The following is an 18,816-nucleotide window of genomic DNA, read 5'->3' on the forward strand; positions in this document are numbered from 1 at the left end:
ACCACCACTACCTGGGTAAATATAAGATATCGTTGACAATCACAGACTTTCTACGGAGTACAGGCTACATCATTGGTCATTTTTCAACAATGCCCTCGCAACTACCAACAATTCTATGAAGGGGCTGGCAGACGCTCTAAACCAACACCTCCACTGCCCTCGATATATCTCACGCGACATCCAGATGCCCAGGTCTGCAGTTCGGCGTCGGAAGATGTCTTTAGATCCTCATACCTTGTCTTGCTCTCATCATCGTCATTCTGAAGACTAGTCCCCTCCAGTGTCGTGCTAAACTGAGGTCGACTCACGACCTCATCCTGTTTCAAACCGGCCAACACATCTACCAACAGTCTCAGTCCATTGACCTGCCTGAATGATCTGCCACTCGTGCTACTCCAGCTCATTGCCACCAGGGCGAGTGTGATGCCTGCGGCAACAAACATGCACGCAATGCCGACGAACAATATCACGGGCACATACGTGATGCGATATCGGAGTATTTGAGAAGTATCTGCAACATCGATGAAAAAGTCGGGCTGATCGCGCGTAGAATTTGTGCTCGCCACCTCATATGCCATGCGTTCCGTCTCTGCAGAGGCGTAGAGGAAGTTCAGAGCCAATGTCTCGTAGTCGGTCGTCCTGGATGTCGTCCCTGACGTGCCGTCAGTACCTGTCGGAGAGGCAGTACATTCAGTGCCTGTAATTGTGGCGTCATAGCATGGATCTGCGGACCTCGCAAGGGCTGGAGCCAGTCCAGGGATCGTCACATCGGGAGCTTGATAGTTCAGGTTGAGTTGTAGTTGCTGCATGCGCAACGGTTGGTAAAGGGTTTTCTCTTCGGACATGTTGACGCTCGCCAGACTCCTCTTCCAGTCTCCATTCGCCGAACGGAGCAATTCAACTGTGCCATTCTGTCGATGAATTTGACATTCCATGCCCCATACAGACATTATCTGTTTCGTGCCGTTGAAACCTGATGCCGTCATATTGAAGGCCTTTGGCACAATATCGCCGTATGGAGAAGAGTACGTTTCATTACTCAAGTTGAAACTGCCGGCGTAGCCCAGGAAAGCCGAAGTGCCATTGTATGGAAATGCCATGAACGGGTAATCTTCATTGTACGCGTTCTGCATCAGCGCGATATCGCCTGGGTAGTTCCCAGAGAGGAGGTCAGTCTCCCCGCGGGTCATGGTGAATTGAACGGACTTTTCACCCATCTGTTGCACCATGAACGTGTCTGGAGCGAAAGGCTTGCAAGAGACTGACCATCGAGAAGCCGGGACAGCATGTAAAGCTTGTACAGTTGAGGGAAGTGCCAACGAAGCAGTGGTCACGTTATTGAGCAGATAGGCCTTATCATCGGTCAACAGCGGAGTCGAATTTGAGATACTCAGTCCAGTCAACATGCCACTGAATTGATTGGCAAAGCTAGACCTCTGCTGAGTGTTGAATCCCCACATGCCGGCGAAAGTGGTGGAAACAAATGAGCTGGGGACAGCAAGCTGTGCATCGCTGAGCATTCGAAGTGTCGTGTCCTGTCCGGCCGCATCTTCATTGAAAGCCTCGTAGGCTATCACGTTTCCGAATGCCGATTTGGCTAAGGCGGAGAAGATGACAAGCAGGGAGAGACAGATCAGCCGTCTTGTGCGTGGGCCGAGGAGTGTAGACAGCTTTAAGATGTCGTAGGACCCGCCGGTCGTGCTACTGACCTCGACCAGACACGCCAGAGGTACGCCTTGAGCAGATGTATCCTTTTCGTTGATGGTAGCGACCCGGGCACAGGAGAACCAGACGGCGTTGAAGCCAGCGAGGATCAATGGTGCGAGAAAGGCACTGCATAATACATCGATGGCTTTGGCCCCGGGCTGTGTCAAGCGTCCTCCGATGGTGGCACTGTGGACGAAGGACCAATGGTCTTTGCCCCAGTTGTTGTGGTTCGTACTCAACCAGATTATCGTAGCAATCAACGGAGCGATGAGCAGTGCAGCTGCAGTTGAATAGTAGACCACGGCATCGTTGGACGGAGTTCGCGGGTGTCTCCCGATCGGAGCGTAGGTCTCGTCTGAATTCGTGGTGGCTCTCGCCTGGGCCTTTTCTGTTCTTGTCCAAGGTATCATGAGGGAGGAATTCGGTTTTTGATTGTTCATCCCAGAAGAGCTGAAATTTATCTTACCGTGTTGTACGGATAGAACAAGCACATAAACAATGGCTCCAGAAGGGAGTCGGGCATCATACTTGTACCCAGAAGGTGAAGAGCACTCTTATTACAGGGCACAGCCTCTGCCAATTGTAACACATACCTTTAAGGCAGGCATCCGAAGGGCTCAAAATCCACGCCAAGTGTACACCAAGTCCGCGAGCGTCCATAGTGGTTTTGAAATTGACCAGCCTGAAGATGATACAGGTCGATTGATAGGCGGTCGCACCAATTTTGGTGCGCTTACGGAGGTCTGTAAGGATGCCGCATATGCTAAGTTTGGCCCCCAAGTGGAATGATTTGTGGCTGAGACAAGATTCGACCTGTATTCCGTAAGGTGCTTTAACGTGTACTCCATATTATTTACCTATCAGTTGATGGCTGTAGACTCCCACTGTCAGGAAAGCTGGATTCCTGGTGATGGAGTTTGCCATGGAGTTTACTTACCTAGAATAAGCTACCTCCAGGTATTTAGATGAGTGACGTTTGGATGCGGCGGAACAAATGCTTGGAGACTTGCCATACAGAACAAAACATCGAGGTTCACAACTCAGGACCATCTTGACTACCTATTTCAATCGCAAGGACGTTCAGGTTCAACAAGAAGCTCTTCCATCTACAAGGTCGGCTTCCGAGAGTGGCGGACACCTCTAGCCATCAGGTGATGAAGTGGTATCAGATCTTTCCACTGCCAGTAGCGTTCTATTTCAGAATGAGCCCGTCTACGGTATAGACTTCAACATGTACGGAGACAGGTTCTAGTTGAGACACCTATAGCGACGAATGACTCTGTCAGTTATCACATAAACGGCGACCAGTGTCACAACAGCTTCCTATTTGACGCTGATGGCAGCTGTTCCAGCTTGGAAGAGTAGTTTGACCACGATGTTGGCTCGGAGAACCGAGACTGAAGCGTGTTGGTGGTGGGTGAATACTCGAAGATGAGCCATATGGACAGGGGCTGTAGGAGTAGTCGGTCGGTTCACTTGTTGAGTTGGATGTCCAAATACCTGCCTAGGTAGATATCTGTGTACCTGTATATGAATCTGATGTAATAAGAGTGAGAGATATAGAGAGAAGAGATGTTTGTAGTGACTTGAAGTTCTACGATGATCCAATCGCGTCACCAATTCTCCGTCAGTCTTGGCGTTATCGTGGTCAAGTTGCAGCTCTCAATGGGCGCAGGCGTCGTCGTATGTCCCTGGAATCGGCTACACCTGCATCAACAGTCAGAAGTCGACCAACTTCCGCGACGATTGCATAATAAAGCGATACTTTCATCTGTTTGCATACACACGTTGTATCACTCTTTCTGGCGGCACGGGATCCTTCAGCCTTTACACGCCAACGCCAACTCCAACGCCGTCAATCCAAGCAGCGTTTAGTCTGCCTGTGACATCTTACGGAATTGCTCGCTTAAGCGAAACACCAACTTACTTCCTTGATTTCCCCAGCACAATCGATCACGGTGTCAAAGCCGATGGCTTGTGCCTTATAGCTTCATCGGATACTGCCAGCTTGCTTCGTCCGCCTTTGCCTTCGTACACACTATGGGCTTCGTGGCAGTATGCACTGCACTTTATGATTACCAACCGCAAGGTGCCGGTGAGCTCGACATTAAAGAGGGGGAACTCTTGTACATACTCGAAAAAAGCACCGAGGATGACTGGTGGAAGGCCAAGAAGAAGGCAGCTGGAGATGATGAGGACGAGCCTGAGGGTCTAATACCCAACAACTACGTCGAGGAGGCCAAACCCGTCCATGCCGCAAAAGCTCTCTATGACTATACTCGGCAGACTGACGAGGAAGTTTCCTTCACAGAAGATGCCACTCTTCAGGTCTACGACACCTCGGATCCGGATTGGACTCTAGTTGGCGTAGGCGATGACTATGGCTTTGCGCCAGCGAACTACATTGAGATCTCCGGGGATGCACCTCCAACGTCTTCCTCGTCCTCTAACAGACGATCGATCCCCCCTGCGCCCGCACCCGAGCCAGAGGCATTGGCCAGTCCGGTATCCCCAGCAAGATCAACACATGATCCTGCAGCCAACCTAGCACGAGTCTTAGGAGGTCAAGCCCCGGCCTCACCTGCCTCAGCTCGCCCGATACCCACGCCGTCCCGTGTGCAGCTAACCCCGGATCCCTCAGATGAAGAAGAAGCCGCGCCTGCACTTCCTCAGAGACGTCCCTCGCAGCATGCATCACTTCCTATTTCATACTCACAGCAAGAAGAAGAGGGGGCAGGTCCTCTACCATCGCCGCCCTACAACAGAGCTCTCGGACGACCTGAGGACGATGACGCACCCATTCGATCACCGGGCGGGTATCATTTATATAACATTAACGAGATGGTGTCGGCAATGGGACGAAGGCGGAAGATGCCGACGACGTTGGGCATTAACATCGCCACAGGAACCATCATGGTCTCTCCCGAGAAGTCAAGAGATGGGCCCTCGCAGGAATGGACAGCCGATAGAATGACACACTATTCGATTGAGGGCAAGCACGTCTTCATTGAACTCGTCAGGCCGAGCAAGAGCCTAGATCTACACGCGGGAGCCAAGGACACCGCAGAAGAAATCGTCCGAGCTCTAGGAGAAATTGCTGGTGCTCATCGAGCAGAGGGCATTCGAGAGGTGATCGAGGCAGCTTCGGGTGGCGCCAGCCACAAGAAGGGCCAGGTTCTCTACGACTTCATGGCACAAGGTGATGATGAAGTCACGGTTGGTGTCGGAGATGAGGTCATCATCCTAGACGATACCAAATCGGAGGAGTGGTGGAACGTCCGGCGGTTGAAAAACGGCAAGGAAGGTGTGGTACCCAGCAGCTACATCGAGGTAACCGGGTTTGTCACTCTGGAGCCGCCCTCACGAAGCGGGCTGAATGCCGGCCTAAGTTCAGTTGAGCAGAACCGCCTCGAAGAAGAAAGGCTCGCCAAGGAAGCCGCAAGATCTGATCGGGCGCGGCAGCATGCTGAACATTCGCGGTCGCACAGCGAGGTTGGACCGGGGATGCCACTCCCTCAACGCGGAAGTAGTCTCGCCGACGATCAGCCCAGCAGAAGAGACCGAAGAGAAAAGGACGATCGAAAGAAACGATCGAAGCCGGACCCTACCAAAGTCAGGACCTGGACAGATCACTCTGGCTCTTTCAAAGTTGAAGCTCAATTCTTAGGTGTAGCAGAGGGTAAGATCCATCTGCACAAGGTTAATGGCGTCAAGATCGCCGTCCCTGTGACCAAGATGTCGCCAGAAGACCTGGACTACGTTGAACAGGTAACGAACGAATCGATCGAGGAGCACATTCCAGTGGCTGATTTGATCAAGATGAAACGCCGAAGTCAGCAGTCTGAGCAGTCGAAAGGGCGAAGCGGAGCCTCTATAGAGCAACCAAAGGCACCCGAGTATGATTGGTTTGATTTCTTCCTGAAAGCAGGTGTAGGACCACATCAGTGTGAACGATACTCGCAGGCCATGATTCGGGACTCAATGGACGAAACCGTCCTCCCTGACATTACCGCCGACACTTTACGAACACTGGGTCTTAAGGAAGGGGACACACTCAAGGTCATGAAATACCTAGACCAGAGGTTTGGACGTGCGCGATCAGCCAGTGTGAATGGCACCAATGGCGAAGCTGGGCCAGGAGGCATATTCTCGGGCCCAGGCGGAGCCTTGCACAACAACACGCGTAGAGGCAGGCCTGAAGCTAACCGACAGACAAGCGACGTGGTCGATGCCGACGCTTTCGCCAAGAAAGAAGCAGAAAAGATGAGTGATGCAAAAGCGACACCCCTAACCGAGGCCCCCCCTCGAAAACCAGATGGTGGATTCGACGATGATGCATGGACTGTCAAACAGCCGAAGCAGACGCCTACATCTGCTGCTTCTGCTGCACCTCCGGCTCCGAAACCTCCTACGGGCGCCATGCAGGATTTGTCTCTGCTGGACGCTCCTCTTGTACCGACTCCAGCCCAGCCATCCGCGCCCGCGGTAAGTCAACCAGCACCAGCACCTCCCCCAGCACCACCGCAACCCCCAATTATACAGTCGCCCCCTGTACAGCAGCCTCAGCAGACAGGAGCAACTCCACAATTTTTCTCGGGCCTCCAACAGCAACAAACAGGGATACAACCTCAACCAAGCGGACTCCAACCGCAACAGTTCAACCCACCCAGACAGAGACCGACAGCACCACAGCAAAGCTTCACTGGCGCTGGTCTGTTGCCACCGCCCCCGCGACCAACATCTGCACCTCAAAATCCTCAACACAATCAATTTGGCCTGCAGCCTCTACAGCCTCAACTCACTGGCATCCCCAGTACTTCAGCATTCCAAGCTCCTCCCGGTCAGAGTTTGAACGATTTAACACAGCAAAGATTGCAGCAACAATATCAGCAGATGCAGTTGCAATCTCAACCCACCGGCTTCGGTCAATTTGGCCTTGGTCCACAGCCTACCGGTTTCCAACAGGGGCCACAATTTGGACAATTCCAGCAACCCTATATTAATGGCAATGCTGCTGGAAGTCCATTTGCAGACCCTCGTCCTGCATTCCAATCACAGCCGACTGGGATGCCGTTCCAACAAAACTCGGCGGCAGGTGGTGTCAACTCAATGCTCCCTCAGGCCCTGCAACCGCAGAGGACCGGTTATGGGTCTCCAATTCAACAGCAGCAGCCGAACGGGTTTGGTCAAGGTATTCAGCCACAGCCAACGGGATTTCCACAACAAGCTCAGGCTATACAAACCCAGCCGACAGGGTTCCAACAGGGAATTGCCCCCCAAGCCACCGGTTTTGGGCAAGTCCCTCAGCCAAATGGATTTCAGAGATTCTCACCGCCTCCTGTTCCTCCACTGCCTCAATTTCCTGCAGCTGCTCCTCTGCAACCACAAAAAACAGGGCCAGCTCCTGATATTAAATTTGGAATGTCTCCCGCGAAGAAGCTGACGCCTCAGCCTACGGGGCGGCGCGCAAATCTTGCCAATGCTAGTAAGTTTAAACATGTCGCATTCTTGACAAGATAGCTACTGACACAGATATAGCGGCTGATAACCCGTTTGGCTTCTGAGCATGACTTTCGAATGGAACGTTATTTCACAGCATAGTCCTCTTTGATACCGTGATGATTGCGGGATACAATTGTTTGGGTGTTCAATGCGATCGATGATGTCAAGGGTTTAGCAAGCAAGCTACTTGCTGCCACGGAGGTCAAGCATGTTCCCTGCGCGTCTCATCCTTTTGAGCGACTGTGAGATAGATTTTTGAGGAGGGTGGTTATGGATGTTAGCAGGGAGTCAAGGGCTCAAATGCAGTTGTCTTGTACTTTCTAAGTCGAGCAAGGTGGTTTCACATTGCTTCTTGTTTGCAAGCGGCATTCGAGACAAGTGTCAATGGCGTATATTTGTGGGGAGCCTACATAGCCTTTCTGTGTGTCGACACTTACCAATGTGGAAAGTATTTATCGAGATATGAAGATGTAGGAGCGATTAGTAAATATACAACATCATGATCTGATCTTAAGAAGGTCAGCCTATATGTATTTCTGTAAGGATCTCGCAACAACTGAGTATTGCTTCCACCTCGACAGGTGTCTGTCCCGCGGACGGCAGGCTGTATACACAGTGGTATTGATTCTTCGATGGTTGAGTGAATGTTGGCTCAGGTTTACGGTACTACTGACCATGAACAAACCGCAACCACATATCACACCCTCGTACCATAAGGAAGTTGTTGTCGCCGACCTCTAGCATTCAATCCGAATTGGCTTGGGAGATACGGATACGTTGTTACTCCGCGGCACAGCCCACGTTCGTATTGGGCCGAGACGACGAGGGTACAGATGTGGAAAGTACAACCTTAATCAGGTATGTGTGTCCTTGTTGTCCTTCTATGCCGCGACCCCAGATTCAGCTCTCACCCCGTACTCTGTAAGAACAGTTCGTATTTTATCTTCTGTCAAAAGTAAAATCTCGCCAACAATATGAAACTGGACTCGTATTTTAACGCCAAAGGAGGGAAATACCAGCAAATGCATATACCATGGACCATGATCTCCACAACGCCCGACCGGGTCATCTCTTCCCCCATGCGTAAAACCTTGGAGGGTACGAAGAAAGATTAGAACTTGACCATCCCATAAGCCTGACAGATACCAAGTATCAAATCCGTAGGGTTCAAAGAGTGTATGATTGCCTTTGTGGGAGTGTAGCCCACCACCGCTGGCACTGCTGCTTCGTCCCCTGACAGCTTTCCCCCCTGGTTTCTATTGCCGAACTCTCTTGGGTGAAAGAAGAAAAAGAATGCCATTTGGGTGAATAGGGCTTCGATACAAACCAACAAGGACTGTAAACCAATGATGATGTCGTTGTAGGTGATTTTGTCATTGCCTTGGACGTGAGAGGCTATGATGCTGAATGCGAACTGGGCAAACGAGACATGTCAGAAATTGTAGAACCGAACACGTGAGTCTTCTGCCGGAAAAAAAGTGATTGTATGAGAGCAGGGTCAGTACGTACATGTTGAAGCGTGGTGATGAGGACAAATAATTTGAAACATAGTAGTTTTGGCATTGCTTTGCGGCCCGTCATGTGGCTTTTGAGACGACGTTGGAAACGGACCACCGTCACGACGGCTATGACTGTGGCGACGAGTGTGAAGAGTTGGATCTGATTTAGCAGTGACATCAGCATCTTTATTGGCCTCAATAGACTAGAATCGGACTCACCCAAAAATGTGCGAATGCCGGTTTCGATGAAGTTTCGCAGTACACTCCTGTCGCCCTTGTGATTTCCTCGGCAATGACGAGAACCAAGGTGACGACGATGTAGGTAAAGACTATAATCCAAGCGGCCTGATGTAGATTGTCAGTTGTTTGTCTCGTCATCGGAAACTGACTTTGTCGACAAGGAGACTACCCCCGAGGTATTGGGCAAAGGTATGGGCATTGGGGGAAATGGATGGCGGACAGGACAACAACACAGTAATACAACAAAAACGTACCCGGAATAATTGATAGTGTTTCATAGGTTTCATCTCACCCGTTTTCGTCTTGTATTCGAGTTCTTTGAAAAATGACACTCTGGTTTGTGGTTCAGGAGCGACGTATTGGACGTACAACATGAACAGCGACGCCAAAGCAACGGTTTCGTATAACAAGGCGATGGGCTCGATGTAGCCGCTGTTTTGGTATGTGTGGATCGAGATCACCGACACAAGAGACGCAACGACAGGAAACAGAATGATTCGAATGACGTTTCGTTGTTCATTGGGTGCTCTGTATTTTCGAAAATGCAAAACGCAGAGGCCGATGCAGAGCAGGGCCGTGGCGGCTAGGCAGATCCAACCGATCACTTGGACCACACGTTGGAATGTGAAAGTGCCGATGATGGCGATACCTGGTGTATTCGCATTGGGAGGTTGAGGGGGGCATGTCGGTGACATCGTGGACGGTTTTGTGTAGAAGTTGGTTTATCTTGAGTGTCCACTGGGGAATGAAGGACCTGAAAGAATAGTTCACGATCAGGGGGAATAGATGATTTGAGGCTTGTTGAGAATAGAACAGTTCATGATGGTGAATTGAAGGGGTTGACAAGGTGTCTTATAGACTCTGTAAAGGTTCACGCTGTAGCAAAACATGATAGAGAGAGTGGAATGTTGTCATTGTCAATATCCAGTCAATTTTCAGCTCGCATCGACTCTACCTTCGTGGCTATGGCTTTATCGTTCTCATGGTCTTTTGACTTTCACCCGTGTCGAACTCGACATGGGATGTTCCGGATCTCGCATACTCTCAGCCTTCTCGGCCGGCGTAGTATCGATATGTCTATCAATGGTGAAGATGCATCCGGGGTATGTTTCTTAAAAATTGAATGGATGATGGTACCTTGGTTGATATTCCTGATGCATGTCATGCCATCGAACAGACAGCACAACGATGCTTACTAGAATCACTATTCAATACACTTACATACAATAGGAAGTGCCGCTGAGTGCCTCGCGAGGTCTGAAGCCACAACGAGGCTCGTTGGCGGAAAGGAAGCGTGGCTGTATTCGTATCATGGGGGACTGTTGCGAAACGCAAAGACCCTGGTCTCGACTCTCAAGTTTCCCTGGAGAGGGAAGCCCACGGCGACATTCCAGAATCTCGGGCCCGTTCTTCAAGTCCGAAAGAGAATGATGTCGTCGGTATGGCTTAGATATCCGTATTCCTAGGCATTCAGTTGATGACAAAGTCGAGGTAGCCAATGTCGATACGTGCTGGTCGCCGCATGTGGAATGTACATCCAGCTCAGAGCAAAGACGCTAAACCGCATACGGGAATTGATGCGACGGGGCTTCAGCATTGCCATCATTTTCTCGCTTCTTTCAAACCATATTCAAGCCTCTTTATTCAAGCCTCGTCTTATGTCGATACCAGTTTCCTACTGGGACTAATCACTTGTCCGCGGAGTCTTCCGTCAAAAGCTTCGTTCTTTGGGGCTTCCCTTCTTCCTTCTTCGCGAACATGTCCAAATACGATAGTCTGGACACGGGCGAAAGCTTGAACCAAGTGGCTCATGACACCTCGTATTCTGCTGGTAACTCTGTGCCGTGCGACTTCAGCTCCGGCACTGTCACAATGTCACGGGCTCTTCGGACTCTGGGTCCGTAGAGTCAAAAATAACATGTGAAGTCCTAGACTTTCAATGATTCCTTTCCCTCAACTACAAGTACATAAGATGAAGAGTTGATCGTTCATTTTATCTTACACAAGGTCAAGATCTCCTTTTCAAAATCGTCTTCCGTTGGTCCGCACATCTTTCTTATGTTTTACCATGGCGACGCTCAGTCGTGCCTCCAGCAACGAAGATGATTACAAGTCCATTGTACAGGCCACTCTACACGATCGCCTGCGAGATGGACTTGAAGAGAATGCCCGTCGCCGCAAGAATGACAAGAAACATCTCAATTTCTCCTCCCATATAAAGCACCACGATGCCGAGCTGACGCGGATTGCTACGAATATATCCAAAGATGTCGGCTTGAATCCACGCACTCTTTCCGACATAGATCCTAGACTGGACCCCGAGAACGAATCGTTCGACTTTCGTTTCTGGTCTACGACATTTATGCAACTGGTCAAAGAGGATGTTCTCCACAGAACAACTGTCGGGTTCTCCTTTAAAGGTCTCACTGTATCAGGCTCAGGCTCAAACCTAGAGCTGCAGAAGACAGTCGCCTCCCCTTGGATGGCGCTTGCTCGACTTCCTATGCTCCTGTTCACCAGACGGCAACCACAACCGAAGGTCATTCTCAACAATTTCAATGGCTCTGTTGAGCGTGGGCAGATGCTTCTTGTCCTCGGCCGACCTGGCAGCGGCTGCACAACTCTGCTGAAATGCATTACAGGTCAATTGCATGGGCTCAGTTTATCCGCAGGCTCTTCCGTCACCTACGATGGGATTCCACAATCCACCTTTATCAAAAACTTCAAAGGCCGTGCAGTATACGCCGCCGAGACCGATGAGCACTTCCCTCATCTTACTGTTGGACAGACCCTACACTTCGCCGCAGTAACGCAAACTCCTCAAACGCGCATTCAAGGAGTCGACCGAGCATTGTACAACAGTCACATGGTTGAAGTGATGCTGAGGATCTTCGGCTTGACCCACACACGGAACACAAAAGTTGGAAACGACACCATTCGTGGCGTTAGTGGTGGAGAACGCAAACGAGTCAGCATCGCAGAGATGGCATTGACCCGGTCCTCGGTGGCAGCATGGGACAACGCAACCAGAGGCCTCGACTCAGCCACCGCACTTGAGTTTGTTCGCTCTTTGAGGGCCATGGCTGAGATTGCCGGAGTAACTCAGGCAGCTGCTGTTTATCAGGCCAGCCAAAGCCTTTATGAGCTATTTGACAAGGTTATCGTATTGTACGAGGGTCGACAGATATACTTTGGTCCTGTGGAATCAGCTCGTTTATATTTTGAACGAATGGGCTGGTATTGTCCACCACGTCAAGCAACTCCAGACTTCCTCACAGCTGTCACCAATCCTACGGAACGGCAATGTCGCGAGGGCTTCAGTAAGGACATCCCCAAAACTGCTCTCGAGTTTGAACAGTACTGGGTTGCGTCCGAAGAATACAAGACTTGCATAGCCGACCTTCTTACGAGTCAAGGCGTGCATCAGAACAGCGATCGTCTTCGAGCTCTTCGGACCGCTCATCATCACATGCAGGCTCACCATACCCGTGACAAATCTCCCTACCTGACCTCGGCATTCATGCAGGTGAGGATTTGTATCAAGAGGTCTTCCCAACTGTTCTGGAACAACCGAGCGTCCACTGTCACACTCCTCATTGGACGTACTATCCTGGCATTCATTCTTGGGAGCATCTACTACGGCCCCAATGGCACAACATCAAGTCTTCAATCAAGAGGCTCGGTGATATTCTTGGCTACCTTGACGAACGCCCTGATGGCTGTGACCGAAATCAGTTCGCTTTTCTTCAAGCGCGGCATCGTAACGAAGCAGCAGACGTATGCCTTCTGTCACCCCTTTACTGATGCACTTGCCGCATACATTGTCGACATTCCGGTCAAGTTCTGTATCTCAACAGTGTTCAATGTGGTCTTTTATTTCATGACCGGCCTTCGACGAGAAGCTTCGAACTTCTTCATTTTTCTTCTCTTCAATTTCGTGTGCACCCTCCTCATGTCGGCAGTCTTCCGCACCATCGGAGCTGCCTGTAAGCTCATGCCAACCGCTTATGCCATTGCAGGTGTTGGAATTCTGTCTCAGGTCATGTACACCGGTGAGTTTTACGCGTTCTACGAGGATCATTATCGATTGCGAAGGACTTGAGCCATTCTTGCCTTCAAAGTCAAAGAACCTAGGCTGACTCTACAACAGGATACACCATGCAAACAAGTTATATGCATCCCTGGTTCCGCTGGATCAACTACATAAATCCCGTCGCCTACATATTCGAAGCGCTACTTGTGAACGAGGTGCATGGACGAGAGTATCCTTGTGCTGTAGCAAATCTCGTTCCTCCATACGCTGGAGATACGAATTTTGCATGCGCTTTCATTGGTGCAACCCCTAACTCTCGCACCGTGTCTGGCGACAACTGGGTGACGTCTGGATTTGGATATAGCTATTCTCATCTATGGCGCAATCTCGGTATTGCGATTGCATACCTGGTGGTATTTCTCATACTTTACTTGATCGCCACGGAATTTCGATCAACCTCGGTTGCACAGCCTCAGCGGCTTATATTCCGGAATCGAAAAGCAGCTCATGGTCAACTTTCCCCAAAGCTCGACGTTGAAAATGGGAAGCCTCAGAAACCGAATGATACGGATATCAATAGTGCTCAACTTCCGGGAGAGATGCCAAATGCCACGACGAACTTCAATGTGCGCACCGGCCTTGTCGAGCGTTCTAGGATTACCACCACGAAAACCAATGATCTATCACACAGTGGTACGCTCACATGGCAGGATGTAACTCTAGACATCAGCATCAAGGGTACACCACGTCGACTGCTCGATGGTGTGACTGGCTGGGTTACGCCAGGAACATTGACTTGCCTCATGGGTGTGTCAGGCGCGGGAAAGACGACGTTATTGGATACTCTCGCACAGCGCAACAATAGCATGGGAAAGGCGTCCGGTACCATCATGGTCAATGGTGCTGCTCTGAAGCCTTCATATCAGCGGAAAACTGGCTACGTTCAACAGCAAGACCTGCATCTTCCTACCACCACCGTGCGGGAAGCGCTACGATTTTCAGCGGTACTCAGGCAGCCTTCATCGGTACCACTCGAAGAGAAATTCGAGTTTGTTGAGAGTGTGATTGATATGCTGGGCATGGAGGCTTTTAGCGAGGCCGTTGTTGGCCTACCTGGCGAAGGTCTGAATGTCGAACAAAGGAAACTTCTCACCATCGGTGTTGAACTTGCCGCTAAACCCGCCATCTTGTTCTTAGACGAACCAACTTCTGGTCTCGATTCTCAGAGCGCTTGGACAATCGTCTCACTACTCAGGAAGCTGGCAAACAATGGCCAAGCAATTCTCGCAACTATCCATCAGCCGTCTGCTACCCTTTTTGAACAGTTCGACTCCATTCTTCTCCTGGCCAAGGGTGGCCGGACGACGTACTTCGGACCACTGGGACCTGACTGCCGAACTCTGACACGGTATTTTGAGTCTGCTGGCGCAAAGCCTTGTGGTCATGACGAAAATCCTGCAGAGTACATTCTACGTGTCATTGGCGATTCCACCCTTGATTGGCCTGAAATATGGAGAATCAGTTCGCCAAATGCAACCATCAAAAGCAGACTGCAAGCTACTGTTCAGGAGAAATATAGCGAGACCGCGAATATGGACGATGAACGGGAATTTGCGACAGCTTTGCCAACTCAGCTCCGTTATGTTCTCGTACGGCTCTTCCAGAACTATTGGCGCACTCCGGGATACATCTATGCGAAATTCCAAGCAAACATACTGGCAGCACTCTTCATCGGGTTCACATTCTTCTTGCAGAACTCCTCAATGACGGGCATGCAAAACACGGTATTTTCCGTCTTTATGCTGAATGCCACATTTGCCACTATTGTCAACCAGGTATGTTAGGCTACTGTCGTCAGGATTATAGATTTACTGACTGTGCACAGATAATGTCGCGTTTCATTCCACAGCGATCACTATTTGAAGTGCGAGAGGCTCCGTCCAAAATGTACAACTGGGCTAGCTTCGTTATCGCCAACATCATTGTCGAGATCCCGTATCAGGCGTTTCTATCGGTGATCGTCTGGGCATGTTGGTATTTTCCTATATTCGGATCTCATCAGTCAAGTCAGTCACAAGGCATGATGTATGCTTTTGTTTTGCAATTCCTTCTGTTTGCTTCTACATACGCACAAATGATCATCTTCACGATGCCGAGTATGGAGACCGCGGGTGCATTGTCGACGTTGCTGTTCACCATGACCCTTCAGTTCAACGGTGTACTACAAACTCCGACCGCACTTCCTGGCTTCTGGATTTTCATGTGGAGGGTGTCACCATTCACTTATGTAAGTCATGACTGTGTCGACGTGGCCATCCACGTGTTTGCTGATCTGATATCCTGCAGTTGATTGGAGGCTGGGCTGGCACTGGGCTTCAAAACCGAGTGGTCAACTGCGCACAGAACGAGTTGGCCATCTTCGACCCACCCAATGGTCAGACCTGTGGGGCATATCTGAAGAGATACCTCGAAGGAGGAGCTCCCGGAGCACTGTACAATCCTGATGCCACAAGATCGTGCGAGTACTGCCCTATCAGAAACGCCGATCAGTTTTTGGCTAGTGCTTCCATATCACCATCCGACCAGTGGAGAAACTTTGGTATCCTGTGGGCATATATTGGATTCAACATGCTGGCTGCCTTGTTCTTTTACTATGTCTTCCGAGTCAGGAAAGTATCTCTTGCCAAATTGCGCAAATCAAGGAAGGAAGAGACAACAAAGCCGAAGCTCAAGGACGATGGACTCCAGCAAGACAAAGGTCGCCTCCACCATGAAGATGACAGTGGACCGCGTTGGGGCAAGATTGGATTCTACTACCATCTCACGTCGGGCATCCTGAGGAATATCGTCAAGTCAAATTACGCGGTATAGGGGATTGGTTTAATTGGTAGAGGGAGGTGACATGTTCTCAAATGATCATGGTTCGATGATGCATCACTTCGAAAGACCCTTCTGGGGTATTCGTAGGAGCCGCGTGAGCCCTAAATCAGCAATGTCGATCTGAAGTCAGACTTTGTGGATACTTTTGTGGAGTGATACTTGTATGTAGATGATCAACGAAACACGTGCGATCCAGTAATCGAAAGATGCTTGTGCTTTTGAGAGCGATGCTCTGTTACGTGAGGTTCGATGAATTCGCACTCTGAGGGTAATCATCAAATCTGGACCTTTTCACATGGAGGGGGAAGAAGAATCATCGGCATCACCGTGTGGCTTGCTTGTCACCTCGCATATGATACACAATTGAAGACACCTCTCGACGGCTGAATACTACAGTACACACTTTATGTTACTCCGGACTTGGACTGCGCCTCCGGTTTGGTGCACAGGGCTGATCAGATAAAACGCCACGATACCCCAGTCAATGGGGGCTAAAAAAAGCACCACCCCGGGCAAACCCTTCTCGTTCAATAGGCCACTTTACTGTAAGAGTTCTGGTCTGAGCGGCCCAATATCCCGTACTTTGGGTTTCGGCTGGCATGTTGCATTGTAACCACTGACTGATCATGGTACAGGATACGATTGGACGAGGGGGCGGATTCGGTTAAATCACCTCGAATGTGGAAACTGTTCAATGTGTTGTCCTTGATACGAACAAATGGTCAACCCTCCATCGGGATGCATGCAAAGCCATTCGTCCACCCCGAATGGCCCTGAGAAATCGAGGACAATGCCTGAGTGAGACGTATCTGGCCCAGATGCCGCCATGCCCAATCGATGGACCAAAATCTAGACCCGGACAGGTGGATCGTCTCATTATCACTATTACAAGGATAAGCTGACTCGTATTTCGCCAATCCTCTCACTCAGCAAGCCAAAAAATGGAGCCCCGAAAGCTCATTCAACGACGCGCCGCTTGAAAGTCAGACAAGCCTCAATACAACCGCACGATGGTGACAGCTGGTGACTCTGGTGACACCGGTGATAGGTTGACGTTTTTGCATTTTTCTGCGTCAGCTTCGTGTGTGGGATAATCTATCATGCCAAATCTTATTCGTGACCTGGAGAGTTGGAGGGGATAGAACTCTTTCTGGATACGGAAGAGGTACGGAGTACGTGTGTCCCAGCTTTGTCGGTGCGGTGGGTACTTTTTGAGTGGTCCTCACTCACTCACTCACCTTACTCAGTCGACTGTCATCTTGAAGGTATCTACAAGCACGGATAAGAAGCATTTAAGGCGAACCGGTTTCCCAGATTTTCAACACAACCACCATGTGCGGCTCTTTTGAAAAAAAACCCACCGACCGAACATACACAACACACTCATTGAACTGACAGAAGAGAAAAGCCACCCAGTTGGTACCACTTGGGGGCCTCAATAAATATATATTCCCCGGGGCCGCCGTCACAAAATAACAAGGATATAAGGCCCGGCCGTCGTCCAACACTCGTCCCGACACACACATAACAAACAACAAAACAAAACAAAAACCCCTGCCGAGTATTACTTTCCTGGTGGTTACATTGGTGGTACTGTCTTTTTTTGGTGTCCTGTTGCAAAGTTCACCATCGCCATCATTCGCCACAATGATGATGCCATTCTGCGCAAACACAAGAGCATCCACTATGCAGCGCAACCCCTCCACCATCCCTACATCCTCCTCCATGATGAAGATCAAACAACGACCGTCGACATCCCGCCGTGGGAGTACGATCTCAACCTCCAGGACTCCTTCGCGCCTTCCCTCGATTCGAGAAGAATGTCCAGCCTATGACTCAGTATGTTCGACACCTTTGAGTGAACAACAAACCCAAGAAGACTTTCTCGATGACCACCACCACCACCCTTCCAGGTCGTACACCGAAGAATCACTCGAAGATGAAACCAGACACGACTCTGACGAGGAGGAACTACCCCCTTACGTTCTGCTGGACAACGGCATCAACAAACCCGCCTACTCTAGACGAGTAAGGGAGGCAACTTCGTCGTCGTCCACGACGTCGGTGGTGGAACAACCACAACAGTCGTCCAAGCTCGATGGCATCTTGTGTCCCCGATGTAATTTGAGGAGGGCAAAAGCTTGGTATCGTCAAAGGATTCTCAATGATAATGACTCAGGGTCAGTGCTTTCTTCCTCTGTTTCCATCTCCCCAAGTAGGTATCAAACCGATGACCGTGACTGACTTGATTTGTTTGATCAGATCGAAAGCAAAGTCCAAGTCGAAGCCGAAACCAAAACCCAAACCAAAACGTCAAATGCCGACATACTATACTCAGGCCGACCTAGACAACAATCTCAGTTTTGCATATTATCTCTTCTAGATGGCCTTTATCAACAACGATGTTGGTGACGAGACACAACCAAGTCGATCCCTGGAGGATACATATCACTTTTTGTTCTGCCTTGTGCAAAATTCCTCTACGACTTCTTTCCTTTTTTGTTGTTTAATTTTTATTCTCGTGTTTGAAACAGGGGAAACTTGGAATAAGAATCAGAAGAGACCTCGATAGTACTCGAACAACGTTTCGATGACGAGTTTTGTTGGAGTATGGACGGTGGCACACTGGCACATATGATATGATTGATCGATCGATTGATACAGAGACAGCCAGAGAAAGAAAGATACCCAGATTATATGAATGATAAATATGAATATGGAACCTGATTGCTGTGAAAATGTTACAGAGTGGTTGTGTGTTTCGTCAACGACTGTTTGCTTCCACAGAAACTACACCACCGATTTTCCTTTCTTCGATCGGAATCTCTTTTTGGCATTGATTGTGTGGTGTGTCTTATCGTTGTGTCTTGCTATTTTTTTGGTCTCCTACAAGGGACTGGGGGTCGAGAGAAGATCTACCATCGTCATGCAGAGGGGCCAGACATATTGGAAAAA

At 49.9% G+C, this 18,816-nt stretch overlaps 4 protein-coding genes across 6 annotated transcripts; 3 read left to right on the top strand and 1 right to left on the bottom strand.

Annotated features, from left to right (window-relative positions):
- Positions 1–17: 17 nt before the first annotated feature.
- PV06_05533 (uncharacterized protein) lies at positions 18–3,244 on the bottom strand. The gene has a single exon (XM_016406548.1). It carries the CDS (start codon positions 2,145–2,147, stop codon positions 114–116), a length of 2,034 nt encoding a protein of 677 aa, XP_016262152.1. The 5' UTR covers positions 2,148–3,244; the 3' UTR covers positions 18–113.
- A 153-nt stretch (positions 3,245–3,397) lies between these two features.
- PV06_05534 lies at positions 3,398–7,734 on the top strand. Of its 3 annotated transcripts, XM_016406551.1 has the most exons (3): positions 3,398–5,475; positions 5,527–7,192; positions 7,246–7,734. In XM_016406551.1, exons 1-3 carry the CDS (start codon positions 3,748–3,750, stop codon positions 7,269–7,271), a joined length of 3,420 nt encoding a protein of 1,139 aa, XP_016262155.1. In that variant the 5' UTR covers positions 3,398–3,747; the 3' UTR covers positions 7,272–7,734. The 3 variants fall into 3 exon arrangements, with proteins under 3 accessions (XP_016262155.1, XP_016262154.1, XP_016262153.1); XM_016406550.1 differs by having other exon boundaries at positions 3,398–7,192; XM_016406549.1 differs by having other exon boundaries at positions 3,398–7,734.
- A 3,282-nt stretch (positions 7,735–11,016) lies between these two features.
- PV06_05535 (uncharacterized protein) lies at positions 11,017–15,852 on the top strand (the record flags this gene model as incomplete). The annotated part of the gene is made up of 4 exons (XM_016406552.1): positions 11,017–13,000; positions 13,099–14,816; positions 14,867–15,268; positions 15,328–15,852. 4 exons carry the CDS (start codon positions 11,017–11,019, stop codon positions 15,850–15,852), a joined length of 4,629 nt encoding a protein of 1,542 aa, XP_016262156.1.
- Positions 15,853–17,208: 1,356 nt separating this feature from the next.
- On the top strand, positions 17,209–18,547 carry PV06_05536 (uncharacterized protein). The gene is made up of 2 exons (XM_016406553.1): positions 17,209–18,041; positions 18,124–18,547. The coding sequence occupies exons 1-2, from the start codon at positions 17,509–17,511 to the stop codon at positions 18,242–18,244; spliced, it is 654 nt and encodes a 217-aa protein (XP_016262157.1). The 5' UTR covers positions 17,209–17,508; the 3' UTR covers positions 18,245–18,547.
- The last annotated feature ends 269 nt before the right edge of the window (positions 18,548–18,816 follow it).

Source organism: Exophiala oligosperma (genome assembly GCF_000835515.1).
Source record: "Exophiala oligosperma strain CBS 72588 unplaced genomic scaffold supercont1.5, whole genome shotgun sequence".
Classification (NCBI taxonomy): Eukaryota; Fungi; Ascomycota; class Eurotiomycetes; order Chaetothyriales; family Herpotrichiellaceae; genus Exophiala; species Exophiala oligosperma.

Excerpts from the sequence above, each read along its gene's own strand:
- PV06_05536 (XM_016406553.1), top strand. The coding sequence starts at position 17,509 with ATGATGATGCCATTCTGCGCAAACACAAGAGCATCCACTATGCAGCGC. Across the intron at positions 18,042-18,123 it reads CTCAATGATAATGACTCAGG|ATCGAAAGCAAAGTCCAAGT; the intron begins GTCAGTGCTTTC and ends TTGTTTGATCAG.
- PV06_05534 (XM_016406549.1), top strand. The coding sequence starts at position 3,748 with ATGGGCTTCGTGGCAGTATGCACTGCACTTTATGATTACCAACCGCAA.
- PV06_05533 (XM_016406548.1), bottom strand. The coding sequence starts at position 2,147 with ATGAACAATCAAAAACCGAATTCCTCCCTCATGATACCTTGGACAAGA.